General features: G+C 36.1%; 1 protein-coding gene across 1 annotated transcript in view; it reads left to right on the top strand.

Moving 5' to 3' along the window:
* Positions 1-21,143, top strand: part of SNTG1 (syntrophin gamma 1) — a 913,181-nt gene that overhangs the window by 564,798 nt on the left and 327,240 nt on the right. The window contains 2 exon segments of the mRNA XM_047727784.1: positions 3,852-3,905; positions 12,638-12,772. Coding sequence (XP_047583740.1) covers positions 3,879-3,905; positions 12,638-12,772 — 162 coding nt within the window. The 5' untranslated portion in view covers positions 3,852-3,878.

Below are 21,143 nucleotides of genomic sequence, written 5' to 3'. Positions count from 1 at the left end.
GTTAACCATTACAAATGCTAAGCCTTTATTTTATTCTAGAATCTGGAGGTTGGCTCTAGGTCAGTCTATTTAGTCAGGGATGTGAGAATGACTCTGCTTTACCCTATGTTCTGTGGGCCATTTAAAAAAGTTTTGGTTTACGTATATCATTCTTTGCTCAGGCCAAGTGTATGGCGGCTTCTCAAGATGCAAGAAGTGCAGGAGAGCAGTGGGAACATGCAAGGCCGTTTACGAAATCAACACGAAATTGGCAGGAGCAAGTCACGTGGTCAAGTCTAAAGTCAATGTATGGGGAAAATACTCCCCCCATAATAAATTTATGGCATGGAAGTGGGTGCCAAGAGAGATAGAGAATCTGGGTCAATCATTCAATTTTCTACAGGTGTTTACATATTTTAGCTTATGGTTAATTACAGCCTTGACGTCTTTCATTGCATCTGTAGAGAATCAAAAGTTATCAATATAACCTTCACTCAAATGCTAGTGTTCATCTAACAGATATTCCTTTGCTATGGTGTTTTATTTTTAGAACCTATTTTTGTTACTAACTCAGATATATTATTACTGACATATTGTCATTTACTAAAAGCTTCCCCCAAATATGAATAATTTATTTCTAACATCATATGCTGTCAGAAAAATAGACACATAAATAAATATATATATATTTATATTTATATAAATATAAATGGAAATAGGCTAAAAGGATCAGATAGAATTATATCTTTGCTTTCATTGGGAAGAACATGTGGAAGTTTAGTGTAATTTTGCCTGGATAAATATTACTGGGTACATCCTTACAACATAGGCTTTCCATATATACGTATACTTTCTTGCTCTATCAGCTGACCTTGCTCTATCAGGATCTAAGTAAGGGGTTGAGTAAATAAATAAATAAATAAATAAAATGGGGGAAGAACAGGCACATCTTCTTTCCAATGTAATTTCAAATAATTCATGTAGACACTTCACCCTCAAGGAAACAAAGTATAACTTCCCACTCCTTAAGTGTGAGCTGCTCATAGTGACTTCTAACCAAAGAGCAAAGTGTGGAGAGAGGGGAAAAGAATAACTTACCAATGGGGAAACCTGATAAATAATATCCTAGTCATGTGGTTACACTCATCCTCCACAGTGATAAATCCTGTTGACAGGTGGACCACTGATACAATGTGGTTAAATGATTCCAATGTCTGTGGTATCCTCCCTAAATCTCTAGCTCTAGTATAATCATGAGAAAAACAGCAGAATAATCCCAATGTAAGTACATCCTACAAATTACTGATTAGTACTCCTGAAAACTGTCACACTCATTTTAAAGAAACAAAGTCTGAGAAACAGTCATAGCCATAAAGAGCCGGAGACATGGTGATTAAATATAATGTGCTGTCCTGGACCCTAGAGCAGAAAAAGGACAGTAGAAAAAAAAAATAGAATCAAGTATGGATTTAATAATAATATGATAGTATTGATCCATCAACTTTAACAAATGTGCATACAAATGTAAGATGTTAATAATACGGGTAAAAGGAATGTGGGGTATATGGGAATGCTTTGTGCTATTTTCACAATATTTATGTAAATCTAAAGCTGTTCTAATATAAAAGTTTATACAGAAAAGTCTCAAAATTTTTAAATAAAAGAACTGAACAGCTTTTACTCCAATTTTTAAATTTATAATCATTGAACATAGTTTTATTATAGTATGCAATTTATTCTTACCTAGTAACTAACTTGTTTCAAATCTCATAATAGTATTTTTGTGAATAAACATTGAAATCAGTACCTAATGTTTTGATGAAAGGTAATGGAAGATTCAAGAAAAAGAAGGAAAATGCTAAAAATAGTAGAGGTGAAGGCATTTAAGGCATCTTAAAATGTATGAACTAATATTCAGCATATGAAACTAAACATGAGCTTATGTTTAGACAGATGGTTAAATAACCCCATGTTTATTTATCTAGTTGCTTTTTAGTAGCAGGAAATTGGTTCTAGATAGATAGACCATGTTTTTATATAATTAATAAACAGTGAAATTCTACTTTTATAGTAAAGGCATAACTTTATATCAAAGTTGGGGATAAGCAGATATTTATAGTTTTTTTTTCAACAGTTTTAAGGGCAATTCTGAAAAATGATTGTTAAAACTAACAACCAATTTCTCATGGCTATCAAAAATTTAAGTAATTTATTTATATATTTATTTATTTATTAAAAGATTTTATTTATTTATTTGACAGAGAGAGAGAGATCACAAGTAGGCAGAGAGGCAGTCAGGGAGAGAGGAGGAAGCAGGCTTCCTGCTGAGCAGAGAGCCCGATGTGGGCCTCGATCCCAGGACCCTGGGACCATGACCTGAGCCAAAGGCAGGGGATTTAACCCACTGAGCCACCCAGGTGCCCAAAAATTTAAGTAATTTAAATAGAGAGGGAGACAAACCATAAGAGACTCTAAGATAGAGAGCAAATTGAAGATTGATGCGGGGAAGTGCGTGGGAGAAGGGCTGAATGGAGGGTGATGGAGATGAAGGAGGGTACCTGTGATGAGCACTGGGCATTGTATGTAAGTGATGAATCACTAAATTCTACTCCTGAAACCAATATTACACTGTATGTTAACTAGCTAGAATTTAAATAATTGAAAAAAGAGATTACCATCAAAAAATAATCTAAAAAGAAAAAAAGATTAAGTAATTTATAGCATCAAATTATGATGTTTATCATCAAATTGCCTTTTATTTGTAAATAATTTGTTGCTACCTAGCTTTACTATAATCAGACTGCTTGTGCATTCCAGGTCCACAACCCTTAAAACTTATTTAGGGAAAATACTCAATATATAATGCAATATGTTCAGTTGACTATTGAAAACAGTCAGTCTCTTTTCTTTCAGGGTCAATAGCACTGATCCAGTGACAGCATAAGTGAACTCCCTGCTCTATTTCACCCACACTTACTAAGAAGAACAAAATAATTTACTGTAATAAATTATTAAATAATTTACTGTTCCAAAGACTGAGAGGAGGATTATTTTGAGGAGTCCAGTCTTTTACTGTGGAATTCACCATACATTTCACTTAAAAGTCTCATTTACCTAAACTATATTATATTTTGGCTCTGCGTTTTTTCCATAGTGTCAGGGTGTTAAATTTCTATGACCACTCTTGGTTTTATTATCATATAACCAAAATAAAATTATCTAAAAGCATTAAAAATATGCATTTTATATGCATTTGTGCATGTTCACCATTTACATATTATAATGACCACAAAATAAATCTGTGTTAATATTTCATACATTGATTTATCTTAATATTATTCACTCTGATAAATAGCTTGTTTCCTTACATCATACTGTTTGTGAATAAAATTTTGTTTCAGAGAGAATTATTCATGCATGCAGCTTTTTAATTAAAAAGAGAAAGATTAGTCAACCTTTTTTCAAGAGATAACCACATGAAAGGCAACTTTTAATTACTCCTTTGAAGTTTCTTTCCCAGTTGCAAACTCAGGTTTCAAAATGAAAGCTGGGAATGCACACAACACTTGAGAGAAGAGGTTTATCCCATCTCAGATCCTGTCTGAATGCTCACTGGAGTGGAGAGGTGCATAGAAATGCACCCTCTGGGTCACACTGAGCCATTTATGATGCACAAGGGCGGGAGTTAAGACTTCTTTCTTTACCTTCTGCTCTTTTCATTGTACTCAGGGAATTCTTGTCCCTTACAGGTGGCCGTAAACAGTTTGCCCAGAGAATCTGCTCCATAATTGCTTATGCTTTGCTTTATTAGTGTTTTCCACTCTTACACTCAATGCTGTGCTTGATGGCTTACCATTTCTCTGTCTTTTCAGACGACATCCTTTGAGGTGCCGTAGCACATGGATTTCAGGACTGCCTGTGAAGAGGTATGTTACATGGCTTTCTGCTTTTTGAATAAGGAAAACCTGTTATAAATGGGACACATTTAGCCCTCTTTTATATAAGCGAAACACTGCTTTTGGTGGAGGGATGGGTGACAGGTCCATTTCAAGTCCAAGGTACGGTCTGTTTCTGCAAGTCTAAAAAAGCCAGAGTGCCTGGGGAAGCTCAGATTTTCACTCTTCCTTAAGAATACTGGAGCATATTTGATGTGATTAAATTGCCCTTCTCCATAAACTATGCACTCACTACATGATTTCAGGTAGTAGAAGTGTTGGAAGTAATTCTTTTCACATAAATGGTTATAAATTAGAAGATATTGATGTCCTTTTCAGCACTAAAATTCTATGATTTTTTGATTCCAGTATTATTTAAGTATTTCAGTATTGTTTAAGTATATCACACATAGCAATTCAGATTCTCTGTAGAGCTGTCTTCACACTTGGTGTGAATTAAAGTGATACATTGCTCTTTCAAGGATTTTAAAGGCCATTCAAATGTGTAGTCAGTAGTGCATGGAGTTAGGCCCCAGGGATATAACCATTCTATCTTAGGAAAATACACTATTTTACTAAACATGCAACATTCAAAGCATTCTTTCATTCTTCAGGCCGAATGCAGTCACTCATAGGTTAAAATGTTCCATATTTGCTTAAAAGGTTTAAAATATTTTTATTGTATATATAGATACCCCAAGAAAAACAACCATGACTAGATTACCTATGATACAGTTAAAAACAAACCAAGAAACACTTGTTATTAACATTTGTGAAGATTGTTCTTTTTTTTTTTTTTAGATTTTATTTATTTATTTGACAGATAGATCACAAGCAGGCAGAGAAGTAGGCAGAGAGAGGAAGGGAAGCAGGCTCCCCGATGACAGAGAGCCCCATGCGGGGCTCGATCCCAGGATCCTGGGATCATGACCTGAGCCGAAGGCAGAGGCTTTAATCCACTGAGCCACCCAGGTGCCCCAGATTGTTCTTTTAATGAGATGTCAAGTGTTGTTTCTTGCAAAAATATCTACTTTTAAAAAGTATTTGTCAAAAAAAAAAAGTATTTGTCACAGTTGTTTCAAAGTTTAGAACAGAAGATCTTTCAGAAAGTTAGTAAATAGTTTATATATTTTTTTAAACATTTGGTCATTTGAGAGAGTGTTCACATGTGGGCATATGTGCACCCAAGGCCAGAGGTGTGGGGGCAGAGGGAGAAAATCTCAAGCTGACACCTGGTTGAGCTTGGAGCCTGATGTAAGACTGATCTCACCACCAATGAGATCAAAACCTGAGCCTAAGCCAGGAGTCATTTGCTTTAAATGACTGAGCTACCCAGGCACCCTGCTTTTATATTTTTAATACTTAAGCTCAAGCTTTTTGTTTTCCAAAAGATTTTCTCTATGCTAACACTTTTCAAAGTATTTTATAGTTATTTATTTACAGATCTCTCTTACATGCTACACTAAATACAATAATGACGGTGTAAAATTTATTCATCCTTTTAACTCAGCACCTATCAGTTCATACTTTTAAAAAATAATTTAATGCTTTAGAAACTTAAATTTAAAAACATACATTTTAATTCTGTGTCATTTCTAGTGTTAAATACACAGTCTCATACTCTTAATTTTGGATGTAGTAAGTCTATTTCCATCACTGTGTTTGTTATCTTATGTTTTGGGTAGTAAAACACTCATCGTATGGATATTTGCATGAATGAAATACAAACGAAAAGTCATGAGAAAAGTCATGAGATCCTCAAAGACAAGATAGTGACCAAATACTATTTTAACACTTGGTTTACCTTGGACTCCAGAGACTGACTTAAGATTGATTTTTCCAACTTTTTTTTAAACAAAATTGTTTGATTCATTGATTTGGAATATATATATATCAAGTATTATTTAAGGTTCAGATTTATTTTATTTTACAATGATAATATCGCTGTGATCATCTTACTATTGCTTTCTGTAGACAGAAGTTCTTGTTCTCTTGCAATGAGTCCTTTGATAATTTCCACCATTTTAGACTGTCCCCAGGGTGGGGTTAAGCTGTCTCAGAACTGCTCAGCAGCAGCAGCCATGTGTCTTCCACACACTGGCTGGGTTGGCAGGAGTACAGAGCTATGAGATACTCTGAAGATGATCAAATCCCCCTGTAGATGGATCAAAGTCAATGAGTGCAACTGAAATGTACAGTCTTAGAAGATTTAAGTGGACAGAAACCATAAAGATAATTTAGTTAACTGTCTCACTTCGCAGGTGTAGAAATTGAGCAATTTTATGAAATGCTAAGTCCCATTTAATTAATTAGTTAAAAGCAAAACCATAATGTGTAGCTTGGAACTCTTTAAGTTTGATCCTCTTTCTAAACTATGTTGCTGGAAATTATAACATAGTCAATTATAACATTATAACATAGTCAAATATATGTTGAATAAAAGTTGTTTTCTCTTGACTGCTAAGATATTAAAGATGTAAATCTGATATCCACATCATTGGACAGATCTAATTGATTATAACCATGCACATACCAGGAAGTCTCTTCATTGAAAGAAAAGGGAAGTATGTCTAGTTCCATATAAAATATTTTAATTTTCTAATACAAATCATTTGTAAAAGAAAGGTTTATTAATTAAGAAGTTTCTCCCCTTAAAAAGAAAATGTTGTAATACTTTTAAGGAATTGGAATTTAGAAGTCTGATAAAATGTAAAAATAAAGGTAGAGAATATAATTGGGACAACACAAAATTCACAGTTTGGAAGAAAAAGTGCATGTTATGGGCAGGCATAATTACTGATTCTCTACTTTTAAAAGTGTCGTCAAAATAATGTGTTAGGGGTGCTGTGTAGCTCAGTTGGTTAAGTGTCTGCCTTTGACTCAGCTCATGATCCCAGGGTCCTAGGATTGAGCCCTGCATCAGGCTCCCTGCTGATTGGGGTGTCTGCTTCTCCCTCTCCCACTGCCCTTCCTCCTCCTACTCTTTCTGGTGCTCTCTCTCTCTCAAGTAGATAAATATAAATCTTTAAAAAAATAAAATAACAATGTGTTCAAGAAGTAATTATGCTATCTTTAGTGTAGGTATTCCTCTTACTTCATTTTCCTCATATTTCATTCCTCATATTAATTTTCATCTATATTCCTTAAAATATTATTCACATCTCTGTGTTGACCATGAAAATACATATTTTCTGTAACATATATTTAATAATTTATAATTCATTTACATATATAATTTAACTTAGTCCTTCACATAATAAGAGAATTTGTGACTATGATTCAATCAACAAATATTGAAACAAAGCTTACTCTCAAAAAACACTATACTAGGTCCTACATATTAATAGTCCACAATGATAAAAATGGTGTTAACTTATTATTAAGATCTTCTTGTGATAGCAACGTATGTGATGAGGTTAAATATTGTGATATTATTCAAGTCTCTACATGTGATGCCTAAATACAATTCTGCTTAATTGTTAGGTGAATATATTTATTCAGTAAAAACCCCGAGTTCAAAAAAGGAAACACTTGTTTGGATGGAGTGGTCTTGGAAAGCCTCAGAGTGAAGTGAGTCATGTACTAGGACTTGACAAATGGCTGGCATTTAGCCAAGGAGATCATGACTGGAAGTAATCCTGGAAGGGAGTACAAAATGCAGTTGGAGGCAGATGGCATCAAATGGCATTTAGTGCAATATTGCAGTAATATGGTAGGGTATAAGAAATTACACAACACTTAAAACTATAAGTTTACAGAACAAATTAAGTTATATTTGGCAAGCAAAATATGGAAATATCAAGGATACCTATAAAACTATGTGCAGGACATATATGGTCTCTGCACCCTTGTAGTTTGTAGTTTTTTATGTTTGATATTACAAGTTTTATATTTCAAGATTAAAGGAACATAGATTTTAAAGTTTCATGAAAGTGGTGGTTCCTGGATGGCTCAGTAGGTTGAGTATCTGACTCTTGATTTTGGCTCAGGTCATGATGTTGGGCTCTGTGCACAATGCAGAGTCTGGTTGAGATTCTCTCTCTCCCTCTCTCTGCCCTTCCCCATGCTCACACATTCTAAATAAATAAATAAGTAATAAATAAATAAAATCTCTAAAAAAAAATGTTTCATGAAAGCACATGTTCTTTCAAAGCCTAGAACCTAAAGAGGCCTTAACTTTTTAAGATTTATTTATTTGAGAGAGAGAGAGAGAGAGAGAGAGATTGAGAGAATGAGTGGGAGGAGGGACTGAGGGAGAAGCAGACTCCTGTGGAGCAGAGAGCCTGAGGTGGGACCCTAATCCCAGGACCCTGGGATCATGACCTGAGCTGAAGGAAGACACTTAATTGACTGAGCCACATAGGTGCCCAAAGAAACCTTAACTTCTAAGTATGAAAGGAATCATAGCCAAGTTTTTAAAGTTCCAAGGTTTAAGCTAAGCCTAAATTCTTGTTAAGTTTAACTGTGAGGTTTGTTTAAAACAGAGTGAATTCATGTGAATTCATAAACACACTTCATTGATTTACAGAAAGCTAGTTGATGACTAGATTTTTAAAAAGTATTGCCTGTTAAATAATTAAGATGCATGGCCTTTTAATAGTCCTCTAAATAAACAATGTGGATTTTGTAAAATCCCCATGCAATATAGTATCTTATATCAGGCACAGGAAAACATTTGAATCTATATCATTTTTTATGAACCATCCCTTTAAAATTTCAAGTTTTATGTATGTTTCATAATTTGCATAATATATTGTATACGTCTACATAGAGCACATACATTTCTTTACTCATGTGCAATGTGTACACAGTCCACAAAGTTTGAAGACAAATGATTCTTATGTTAATAAAGAAACAGACAGGTACAGGATCTAAGTTTATAGTAAAATGTGCAGCCAATACTTACTTAGGTGATTTTTTATTGTTCAGCAGTCTGGGTGCATGGATCTGATGACTGCAGCCAGACTCTTTTAGGTTATGCTATTCTAGTGGCCTCTCTTGCAGTCTTGGTTCCCATTTTTAACCTTAAGCAATCTATGGAGGATGAGGCTATGCAGATTAAGCCTCTCCCCATATAAGACAGTGTTTTATGCATCCTCGGTAGCTTGCCTTTGATGGAAAAATCATCAGGTCAGAGTGGTCTCACTCACTTACCCCCAGTGGTCATTGTTTGATACAGAAAAATACAGTTGGTTCAAGATGATGACCCTCTCACAACTGTTTGTACTCCCAAAGGAGATTCTTGGTGACTGAAGTGCTATCTCCTGGTGAGAGACACCAGTGGTCATATCACTGTTTATAGGAGGATTGGGCGGAAGCATCCCTCAAATAATCTGTGCATGAGTGAAACCAGAGCAGGTGGTTAAGAGCACAGAATCAGGAGCCAGCAGTCTGGGTTCAGATCCTGACTTCCATTTGTCTCTGCTCCTCTGCTCCTTTCCTGTCTATGAAAGCGGGTGCACTGGGTTGTTAGGAGGAACAAATGAAATAGTATTTCTGGAAACACAGTAAACTTTATGCAAGTGGTTATTAAACAACAAATAAAAATATGACTACATTTCACTAGTGATGATACCAGTCCAGCAATGCTGTTCTGAATCAGAAGATTTCCCAGAAATGGATTTTACCTATTTTTTAATCTACTGTACCAGTTCTGACTCTAATGCAGTTATTTATCAGCTCTCAACATCTTCTGCTCAAGGCTTATATATCTGTTAACAAAAAGTATATTGTATCTTTCCCAATTCCTATCCATCTCCTTTTCGAAGAAATACATTTATAAAACATAAATCACTGTTCAGACTTCTCCAAGGTATCTCTAATACCTTTAAACTCCTGGAATATCATGTAAGGGCCTTGACCTTCCTCCTCTTCACCTGGCACCTCTTCTCCCTTGGCCTCTGCTGGATTATGCAGACTTAGCACTGGGATGCATTCTCATGCCTCTCTCTTCTTGAATCATGTCAGCTACCCAGTTTCATACTTTCATAATTTTATTCATTTTCTCTCTTGAATAAAATAACTTTTGCCTCCTCTAATTATTTCCTCAATTTATTAAGACGACCGTACATTTTTTTTTATCTAGAAAACCTTCTTTAACACCTCCCTTCCTCAAAAATATTTAACTCTTCTCTTCATGTTGCTCCCACATCTTATACCACATTGCAGCTTATGCATGTATGTATATTATATAAGTAAGAACGCTTGGAGGTCAGAGACGATTGTCTGATTCATGTCTGAATTATTTGTAAATTATTTGCAAAATTGGTGTATGTATGGGATTTAAATGTTTTCATGTACATAGCTGAATTTTTATAATAACATATATGTAAAATCTATAACCCCTAAAGAACGAATTTAAGTTCAATTTGTTTCAAGCTTCATTAGTGCTGTTTTCTGTTCTCTTCAAACAGCTATTTATGTGTGTGTGTGTGTGTGTGTGTATTCATTTTAACAAAAGCTACTTCATTGTTTGTTCTCTTTAATTCTGTCTTTTCAGGACCCAAATGTGAGCTCAAAGTCTATATATTCTGTTTTGCAGACAACTGTCTAATAATTAGGGGACATTTTATACATTATTTGAGTGAATGGAGCTTTGACCACATCAGATGTAATGAGAGAAGTCTCATAGCTATATTTTTGTCCCTCAAACCTTCCCTGGATGATCTTTGATATCTCTTTGATGTGTAACAATAATGTATTTATGGGCTCTCAGGGAAAACCCCTCTTTCATCCTCACGTTAAGACAGAGCATTATTTGTCATTGCCAGCTATTCCATTACACTTCTGGGAGAAAATTGACCTGACTATACTGTGCATTAAAACATCAGCAAATGCGCTCAATTATGTTCACTTGGCTTTGATATTATTTTATACCCTCCTCTTCCCCATGCTACCACAGAGAGTCCTGATGTTGGCTCCCAGACAAGATCACATTGTAAGCATGAAAGACGTTTCTCTGTGGAAAATGTAGAAAATTATGTTCTATATTAAGGAAAATATCATTTGCCTTTGCTGAAATATTTTTGTCCTCTAGACGTATCCACTTGAGTTATGCTCTAGAATAGATTAATCGACACAATTTAGTGAGTGCCTGCTGTGCGCCAGTCTCGTAAAGGAGGAAAGAACACTATCCTTGCTCTTGGAAAAGACTTGTTTTTTTCTTAAAAGATATCATAACACTTATGAAATAATTACAGACTAATATAATCCCATAGTGATAAAGGGTATGATGGTATGTATTAGCATATGGGATAAAGCTATTTACAGAAGGAATTATCTTTAGCAGCATCAGTATGTTCCCATTTACATTATGAAACATTCTTTTAAAGAAACAAACTCCTAGCAATCCATATGTAGATTTATATTCCAAGAGAAAACCTGGTATTATTGCCTAGAATTTTACGCTCATTAATACTAAGGATAAATACATATTTCTATAAACTTATCCTTTATCTGAATTAAGAATGGCTTAATAATTATTAGATGAAAATACAATTGCCAAAGTGGTCATTGTTCCTATTGACTTTCTGGTGCAGAATGACAGCCAGTGATTATTTTCTGTCTAAAAAAAATTTCCTTTTGTATTTCTGACAAATGAGAAACTTAAGTGCTCTTGCTAGGGAGCATATTTCTTTCTTTTTTTTAAATTTTTTTCCCTTTCATTGTTGCAAAATTCATTGTTTATGCACCACACCTAGTGCTCCATGCAATACATGCCCTCCTTAATACCCACCACCAAGCTCACCCGACCCCCCACTCCCCTTGCCTCCAAAACCCTCAGTTTCTTTCTCAGAGTCCACAGTTTGTCATGGTTTGTCAGCATATTTCTATTTATCTGGGTGAATATTATATACTTTCAGGAGTGATGGGATTTGTGGGTTTCTTCAGTAATTACTGAAGTGATTACTGGTAGAAGGCTATCTAGTGCAAGTTCAGCAGTCTTCACAGGCTATTTTTATAATTCCCCCAAAAATATATGAAGCAAAACAATGGCTTGGGAATCACAGATTTGGGGTCCTAAGCCAGGCTCTGTTTTTAATTAATTGTACTAATTTAAGCAATTCACTTCTCCCCTTTATCCTCATTTTCTCATCTGTACTGTGTGTGTGTGTGTGTGTGTTGGCAAATAGGAATGATGAAATTGTGGAGGATAGAAATGATGTTAAGTAAGTATGGTTTCAGTTTCAAAATTCTATGATAGAGGCAAAATGTAGATTAGTGGTTGTGTGGGGCTGGGGAGGGCTAGGGTGATGCACACAATAGGTTTCCTTTTGGAGTTTTGAAAATGTTCTGAAATTGATTATAATGATGCTTACACAACTTTGTACGAAAAACCATTGTCTTATAGATCTTAAGGGGTTAAATTAGATAGAATGTGAATTATATCTCAATAAATCTCTTATCAAAAATTTTATATTTAGATAATATATATTAAACAAAATTTTGATTATTTTTCAAATCTAGTATATAAATATACTCCTTATTCTCCTAATCTTAGTGGGTTTTCTAACAAATCTCCATTACCTGAGGTCTACTTCACATGAAATGGTTAACTTTGTCTCTGCTCCTATATTAAGTATTATGTTCCAGATTTATCAGAGTGCATTTTCCTTAGCTCTCAAATGCTATTCATCATGTTTTGCTGTGAATAGCCCATAAAATTATATTCTATAACCTAAGTAAAATTTTTTTCCTCTCTTTTGTTCTTTTCTTGCCTGAAGACAAAGACAGGGATTTGTTTGCTGCAGGATGGTAATCAGGAGCCTTTCAAAGTCCGGCTGCACCTAGCCAAAGATATTTTGATGATCCAGGAACAGGATGTGATATGTGTGTCTGGTGAGCCTTTCTATTCTGGTGTAAGTAGCTTTCCTTCTGTTGAACTCTTTTTTTTTTTTTTTTTGTTAATAAAAATGCTTATTCACAGAAAGTTCATAATATATTATTCTTTTACTTTCAGAGCATAGTCAATTCTCCTGCATGTAATTTTTGTTGACATTATTGAGTAAGCAATGTCCTTGTATAAGTACCAAACCTAGGTCCACAGCCACCTATCAGGGCTCATCCCTACACATTAGGGCATCCCGTTGACTCCCAGTTGTTAAGTGGCTGCAGTGACACTTGTATAATCTGATCTTGAGAAAGTGCATTCTACCTTTTCATACAGAGGACTATTTGAGGACAGTGCACAGTAGTTTTTCCTGCCCCAGTCTTACCTTGCATCACATTGGACTTTTGGAGGTGGCACAAATGTGGAGCCCAGTGATTTGCATTTGGGAAGCGTGAGACTTTAGGTGGCAATCACTGGACTCAATATCAATGCTTTTCCCCAGGAGATTGTGCATGAATGATTCCCTGATAGAATTATGCCCAAGTGTCATAGCAAGTTCTGTCTAATGCCCTAAATGGTTGGCATATTACCCTGCTGCTAATCCAGCCTCAGAAAGAGCCATAAATTATCAGTCAAAACTCATTGATCTGCTCACCAGCACTGAAGTACAGCTGTGGAAGACATCTTTAGGTGAAATTAGATTATATTGGACAAAACAACTTTAGCATTAAAGAGGACAACTTTTAGAGTTCATCATTTATTATGTAAACATTAAAGACATTATTTTAACAGTGTTGCCAAATATGATCTCAGAAGAAATTACAGCAAGTAACAGTCTGCTTCCTGGATTCCCCAGACATCTATAGCTATTTAGCACAAAGATTTAATTTGTAGCTTATTAACAGACTTACCTTGGAGTATTTTGTTGGTGGTTGAATAATGCTGAACTTGAGTTTCCACCTCACTTCTCACCAACATCCTATGGGAGTCACACCAGGTCCTAAATCAATAGGCCCTTGCTTACTAAAGATAATGGACATTTTGCAGACTGTTAACTCTTCTTTTGTCACAGACGATTTAAATCATCCTGAATCATGGGTCTGGCTGTCAAAGCTGATTAAATTGTTCTTATGGAGTCCCCATTCTTCCTTTTAGTTAATAAAAGAATAGCAGTCAATGGTTGATTTCTCCTTCCTTCCCTCTTTTCTTTCATCTTTCTTTTCTTTCTTTCTTTCTTTCTTTCTTTCTTTCTTTCTTTCTTTCTTTCTTCTTTCTTTCTTTCTTTCTTTCTTTCTTTCTTTCCTACCTTCCTTCTTTCCTTCCTTCCTTCACTTCTTTCACTTGTTCTTTTTACCTTCCTTCCTTTCCTTTAACTCCTTCTCCTCCTTCTCTCCCCCACCTCTCTCTCTTTAGTGAAGCAATATGATTAATATAACTCTCTAGAGTGAATATTTTACACAAATTCTACATCAGTAAGGTGTTGTAATTTGTAAAATTCAGTCTATTAATACTGAAATAATGTTACTGATTTTAAACTATACAGTAAAAATGGTTAATACACAAAAATGTAATCTCTTGTTTCAAAAGAATGCTGGGAAGAACTTGACAGATTTAAGACAGAATTAACGCTGGGAAGAACTTGACAGAATTAAGGCAAGAAGAACACTGGGAAGAACTTGACAGAAATATCCTATGATAATGTCAACAAATGCAAAAAAAACAACAACAATTGACAAAATTTGACAGTCATTCATAAGAAACACTTTCAACAAAGTCTGGATAGGATGGAACTTCCTTAATTGAATAAACCCTAAAGAATACTTCTCACTAACCTTATAGTTTCTGAGTTTGTAAGCAAGTCAAGGATCATCACTTGCTTCATTTTTACTCAGTATAGAGTTGGTTATACAGTAAGTTGGGAAATGGATATAAGTGGCATAACAATTGAAAAAGAAGAAGTAAGGGGCGCCTAGGTGGCTCAGTTGGTTGAACGACTGCCTCCGCCTGAGGTCATGATCCTGGAGTCCCGGGATCGAGTCCTGCATTGGGCTTCTCCCTCTGACCTCTCTCCTTTCATGCTCTCTCTCTCTCTCTCTCTCTCTCAAATAAATAAATAAAATCTTAAAAAAAAAAAAAGAAAAAAGAAGAGGTAAATAGCTCTATTTTAGATGTCAAGATGATGTATGTAGAAACCCCTAAGAAATCTACAAAAAATAGAATAACATACAAATTCATCAAGATTGCTGGAAATAAGGATGATGTCCAAAGTTAATTGTACTTACATAATTTGTAACAAACAAAATAAAAGTGAAATCCACAATACATCAAAGGAATAATACACTGAAATAAAATTAACAAAATATGTACGAAGTTTTAACCTTGAAAACTATAGAACTGTGATAAATGAAATGAAAATAAACAAGTAAATGGAGAAATGTAACATTGTCATTAATTAAAGACTAAATATTGTTAAGTTTTCAAATCTTCCTAAGCACCCAACATCAATTAAAATCCCCAAAAAGTTTTTGTAGACCATGACAAGTTGATTCTAAGATTTACATGGAAATTCAGACTCAGTACAGGTCAAAAATGTCCCATCCCCTCCGCCCAAAAATGTCCCATCCCCTCAGCCCTTGACAACCTCTATCCTACTTTCTGTTTCTGTGTATTCATCCTTTTCTGTCTGGTTTATTTTATTTAGTGTAATTCTTCAAGGTTCACCCATCTTGTAGCACGTATCAGAATTTCCTTCCTTTATAAGACTGAATAATATTCTTTCTGCATGTATATACCATATTTTGTTTATCTTACCTATCTATCTATCCAATAGTGTACATTTGGGTTGTTTTCTCTTTTTTTTTGCCCTTTGGAATAAGGCTAATATGAACATGGGAGCACAGATGTCTGAGTCATTGTTTTTCATTCTTTTCTGTATGTTACCAGAAATAGAATTGCTGGATGAAATGGTAATTCTGTGACTTTTGTTTTGTTTTGTTTTGTTTAATCTCATATCAGGTATGTGATTTGCAAATAATTTTCTCCCAACTTATGGGTTGCCTTGTTACCCTGTTGTTTCCTTTGATGCACAGAGATTTTAATTTTTATGAAGTTCAGTTTGTCTACTTTTCTTTTGTTGACTATACTTGTGTTATACCTAAGAAATCATTGCCAGATCCAATGTCATGAAGATTTCCCCCTCTATTTTCTTCTAAGAGTTCTTAGTTTCAATTCTTACATGTACATCATGTACACTGATTCATTTTGAATTAATTTTTGCATATGGTGTTATGTCCAGCTTCATTCTTTTGCTGGTGGGTATCCAGTTTTTCTGATACCATTGCATCTTTGTACCCTTGTCAGAAATCATTTGACCATATAAACAAGGTTTTATTTCCAAGCTCTCTATCTGTAGCATTGGTCTGTCTGTCTGTTTTTATGTCAATACCATACTGTTTTGATTACCTTAGCTTTGTGGTAAGTGTTGAAACCAGTAAATGTATGGAGGGAGGAAGGGCAAGATGGCAGAGAAGTAGGAGACCTTGTTTCAATGGTCCCCTAAAGTGAGCTAAATATCTACCAGAACACTCTGAACACCCATGAAATCAGCCTGAGATGCAAGGTTATACACTTCTGGATCTCTACGGGGGCAGAAGAATATCAGTGGTAGGGTAAAGCAGATTGGGAGCACTCAGACTGATATGGAAGGATAAACAGAAGGGGGAGGGAGCCGCCAGAAGTGACCCATTGGAAAGTAATACCCCAACACGAAAGTACTCTGTGCTTGGGGACCAGCATTAACTTGGAGTCCGGTTAAAAGCACTCAAAAAGAACAAAGGGACAACTGGTGGAATCAGGCAGCATGCGCAAGGCCCTAAGCCCATGGAGCCAGGGCATTCACAGCCAGCACCCATGCATGCCTGAGACAGCCCAGTAGTAGTTCCAGTTGGTGGTCCCTGAGCCTGTGGCTTTCCACTACTTGCACCAACACTTGGGCTGGGCACACTCTGGCCCACAGCTGAGAGAGCCCAGCATAGGCTCCTACCAGAGATCCCTGGGCCTGCAGCCTTCTGTGACCTGTGCCACGGCTGCTGAATATGAGCATACCTGGTATGGGCCTGGACTCCAGACAGCAGTCCTGTCAATGGCAGCCACAGGAATTGGGCTACTGGTACCAATATTGCTCATGGTTTTAGTGCCATAGGGGTGCAGAGACAAGCGGGAGCCTTGGGCAACCACTGAGATGGTGGCTGCAGATGTGCAATGCCTGTAGGATTTTGCAGTGTTCATCAGAGTTTGCAGAAGAGGAGACTGTGTATTCTGGACCATCAAGAGGGGAAGCAGACTGAGGCTTCTCTCTGAGGCAGAAGACTGGGTGTAGAAAGTTACTTTGCACTAACCCTCCAAAAAGCCACAAAAAGCCACCAAAGAACAAAAACCTCCAAAGAACAAAAGCTGGGAAAACAAGTTTCCATAGAGCCCAGTCCCTTGATATGGGGCAGGGTGACTCAGTCCAAGTGAGAGTGACTGAAAAACAACACGACAGGTCCCTCCCCTAGAAGATAAGCCAGAAGAACAAGATGACAACAACCACAGGGTCTCAAAAAAACTATAAAATACCAACATCAGGGGAAAACAATATATTAAGTCCCTGGTGCACCTTGCCTGGATCGTGGTTGATATATTCAACTACACATCCCCTCAACCAACTCTCACCAAAATGACTAGGAAGAGAAACACCCAACAGCAGAAAAACTCAGAGGTCGTGCCCTCTGCCACAGAACTATTGGATATGGACATAAGCAGTATGTCGGAAAGGGAATTCAGGATAACAATTATCCAGGCAATGACTAGGTTGGAGAAAACCATTAGTGACAACATAGAATCTCTAAAGATGGAAGTGAGGGCTCATCTGGCAGTACTAAAAAAGCTATCAATGAGATGCAATGTAATCTAAATACTCTAATAGCTAGGGTAATCAAGGCAGAAGATAGATTAGTGATCTAGATGACAAACTGATAGAGAAAAAGGATCTGAAGGAAGCCTGGAACAAACAGTTTAGAAGCCATGAAAACAGAATTAGGGAAATAAATGACGCCATGAAACATTCCAACATCAGAATTATTGGGATTCCTGAGAGGGAGGAGGAAGAGAGAAGACTTGAAGATATAGTTGAAAAAACCCTGGATGAAAATTTCCCTAATCTGGGGAATGGAACAAGTGTTCATGTCCTAGAGGCAGAAAGGGCAGCCCTCAAGGTGAATGAGTCTAGAAAGACTTCCAGACACTTAATTGTGCAATTCATGAATCATAATTTCAGACAGGAGGTCTTAAAGGAAGCCAGGGGGAAGAGATTACTTATGTACAGAGGAAGGACCATCAGAATAACTTCAGACCTGTCCACAGAAACCAGGCAAGCCAAAATGGGCTAGCAGGATATATTCAGGGCACTAAATGAGAAGAACATGCAGCCAAGAATACTTTATCTAGGAAGGCTGACATTCAAAATAGATGTAGAGATAAAAAGCTTCCAAAACCAGCAAGGTTTAAAAGAGTATGTAAACACCAAGCTGGCCCTACAAGAACTATAAGGGAGGGAGGTTCTATAAAAGAAGAAAGAACCCAAGAGTGAACATAAGAACAGAAATTTACAGAGATTATCTATAGAAAAAGGATTTCATGGGCAACATGATTTCAGTAAAAACTTACCTTTCAATAATCACTCTCAATGTGAATGGCCTAAATGTTCCCATAAAATGGCACGCAGTTGCAGATTGGATGAAACGACAGGACCCATCCATATGATGTCTATAAGAGACCCATTTAGAACCTAAAGATATATCCAGACTGAAAGTGAAGGGATGGAGAAGCATCTTTCATGCCAATGGACCTCAAAAGAAAGCTGGAGTAACAATTCTCATATTAGATAAATTAGATTTTAAGTTAAAGACTATAGTAAGAGATACAGAAGGACACTACATCATTCTTAAAGGGTCTATCCACCAAGAAGATCTAACAATTGCAAATATTTCTGCCCTCAATAGGGGACCAGCAAACTACATAAACCAATGGTTAATCAAAATAAATAGTCATGTTGATATGAATACATTAATAGTAGGGGATCTTAACATGCCACTCTCAGTAATAGATCTTCTAAGCAGAAAATCAACAAAGAAACAAAAGCTTTGAATGACACATTGGACTAGATGGACCTCATAGATATTCACAGAACATTCCACCATAAAACAACAGAATACTCATTCTTCTCGAGCAAACATGGAACTTTCTCCAAAATAGTCCACATACTGGGTCACAAATCAGGGCTGAACCAATACCAAAGAATGAGATTATTCCCTGCATATTCTTAGACTAAAATGCTTTGAAACTGGAACTCAATCACAAGAAAAATTCTGGAAGGAACTCAAACACTTGAATGCTAAAAACCATCCTGCTCAAGAATATTTGGATCAACCAGGAAATCAAGGAAGAACTTAAACAATTCATGGAAACCAATGAGAATAAAGACTCATCAGTCCAAAACCTATGGGATGTGGCAAAGACAGTCCTAAGGGGGGACATACATAGCCATCCAAACCTCACTCAAAAAAAATTGGAAAATCCTGAATGTACCAACTCTCTTTACACCATAAAGAACTGGAAAATCAACAACAAATTAAGCCTACCTCATGCACAAGAAGGGGAATAATTAAGAATAGAGCAGAGATCAATGAGTTAGAAACTAGAGATACAGTAGAACACATCAATGAAACTAGAAGCTGGTTCATCACATTGGCCAAAAAAATCCAAAAGAAAAGACAGAGGACCCAAATTAATAAAATTATGAATGAAAAGGGAGAGATCATGACTAACACCAAGGAAATAGAAATAATCATCAGAAATTATTATCAACAGTTATATGCCAATAAGAACCTAGAAGAAATGGATGCATTACTGGAAACCTATAAACTTCCAAGACTAAATCAGGAAGCAATTGACAACCTGAATAGACCAATATCTAGTAATGAGATTGATGTAGTGATCAAAAATCTCCCAAAAAACAAGAGCCCAGGACCTGATGGATTCCCTGGGGAACTCTACCAAACATTCAAAGAAGAAATAATACCTATTTTCCTGAATCTATTTAAAAAAAAATAGAAACAGAAAGAAAACTTCCAGACTCTTTCTATGAAGCCAGCATTACCCTGATCCCCAAACCAGGCAAAGACCCCACCAAAAAGGAAAATTTCAGACCAATATCCCTGATGAATATGGATGCCAAGATTCTCAACAAGATCCTAGCTAACAGGATCCAACAGTACATTAAAAAGATTATCCACCATGACCGAGTGGCATTTATCCATGGGATGCAGGGTTGATTCAACATTCTCAAATCAATCAATGTGATAGAACAAATCAATAAAAGAGACAAGAACCTCAGGGTCCTCTCAATTGGTGCAGAAAAAGCATTTGACAAGATACAGCATCTGTTCCTTATTAAAATGCTTCAAAGTATAGGGATAGAGGGAACATTTCTCAACTTCATAAAATCTATATGAAAAGCCCACAGTGAATATCATTCTCAATGGGGAAAAGCTGACAGCCTTCCCATTGAGATCAGGAACAGAGCAATAATGTCCACTCTTGCCACTGTTGTTCAACATAGTACCAGAAGTCCTAGCAACAGCAATCAGACAACAAAAAGAAATAAAAGGTATTCAAATTGCAAAAGAAGGTGTCAAATTCTCTCTCTTCACAGATGGCATGACAGTTTATTTGGAATATCCAAAGACTCCACCCTCAAACTACTGGAACTCATACAGAATTCAGTAATGTGGCAGGATACAAAATCAGTGCACAGCAATCAGTTGCTTTCTTATACATTAACAATGAAAAAATAGAAAGGGAAAATAGGTAATTGATTCCATTTACTATAGCAATAGGAACCATAAGATACCGAGGAATAAATCTAACCAAAGAGGTAAAGGATCTGTACTCGAGGAACTACAGAACATTCATGAAAGAAATTAAAGAAGACATGGAAAGATGGAAAAGCATCCCATGCTCATGGATCAGAAGAATAAACATTGTTAAAATGTCTATACTGCCCAGAGAAATCTATACTTTCAATGCCATCCTGATCAAAATTCCACTGGCATTTTTCAAAGAGCTGGAACAAACAACCCTAAAATTTGTATGGAATCAAAAAAGATCCAGAATCATTCAGGAAATGTTGAAAAAGAAAAACAAAGCTGTGGGCATCACTTAACCTGATTACAAGCTTTAATACAAAGCTGTGATCATGGTACTGGCACAAAAACAGACACATAGACCTGTGGAACAGAGTAGAGAGCCCAAATATGGACCCTCAACTCTATGGTCAAGTAATCTTCTACAAAGCAGGA

Source organism: Lutra lutra, chromosome 4, assembly GCF_902655055.1.
Source record: "Lutra lutra chromosome 4, mLutLut1.2, whole genome shotgun sequence".
Lineage (NCBI taxonomy): Eukaryota > Metazoa > Chordata > Mammalia > Carnivora > Mustelidae > Lutra > Lutra lutra.
The sequence above is the reverse complement of the archived record's forward strand: the minus strand, read 5'-3'. Positions and strand labels throughout refer to the sequence as shown.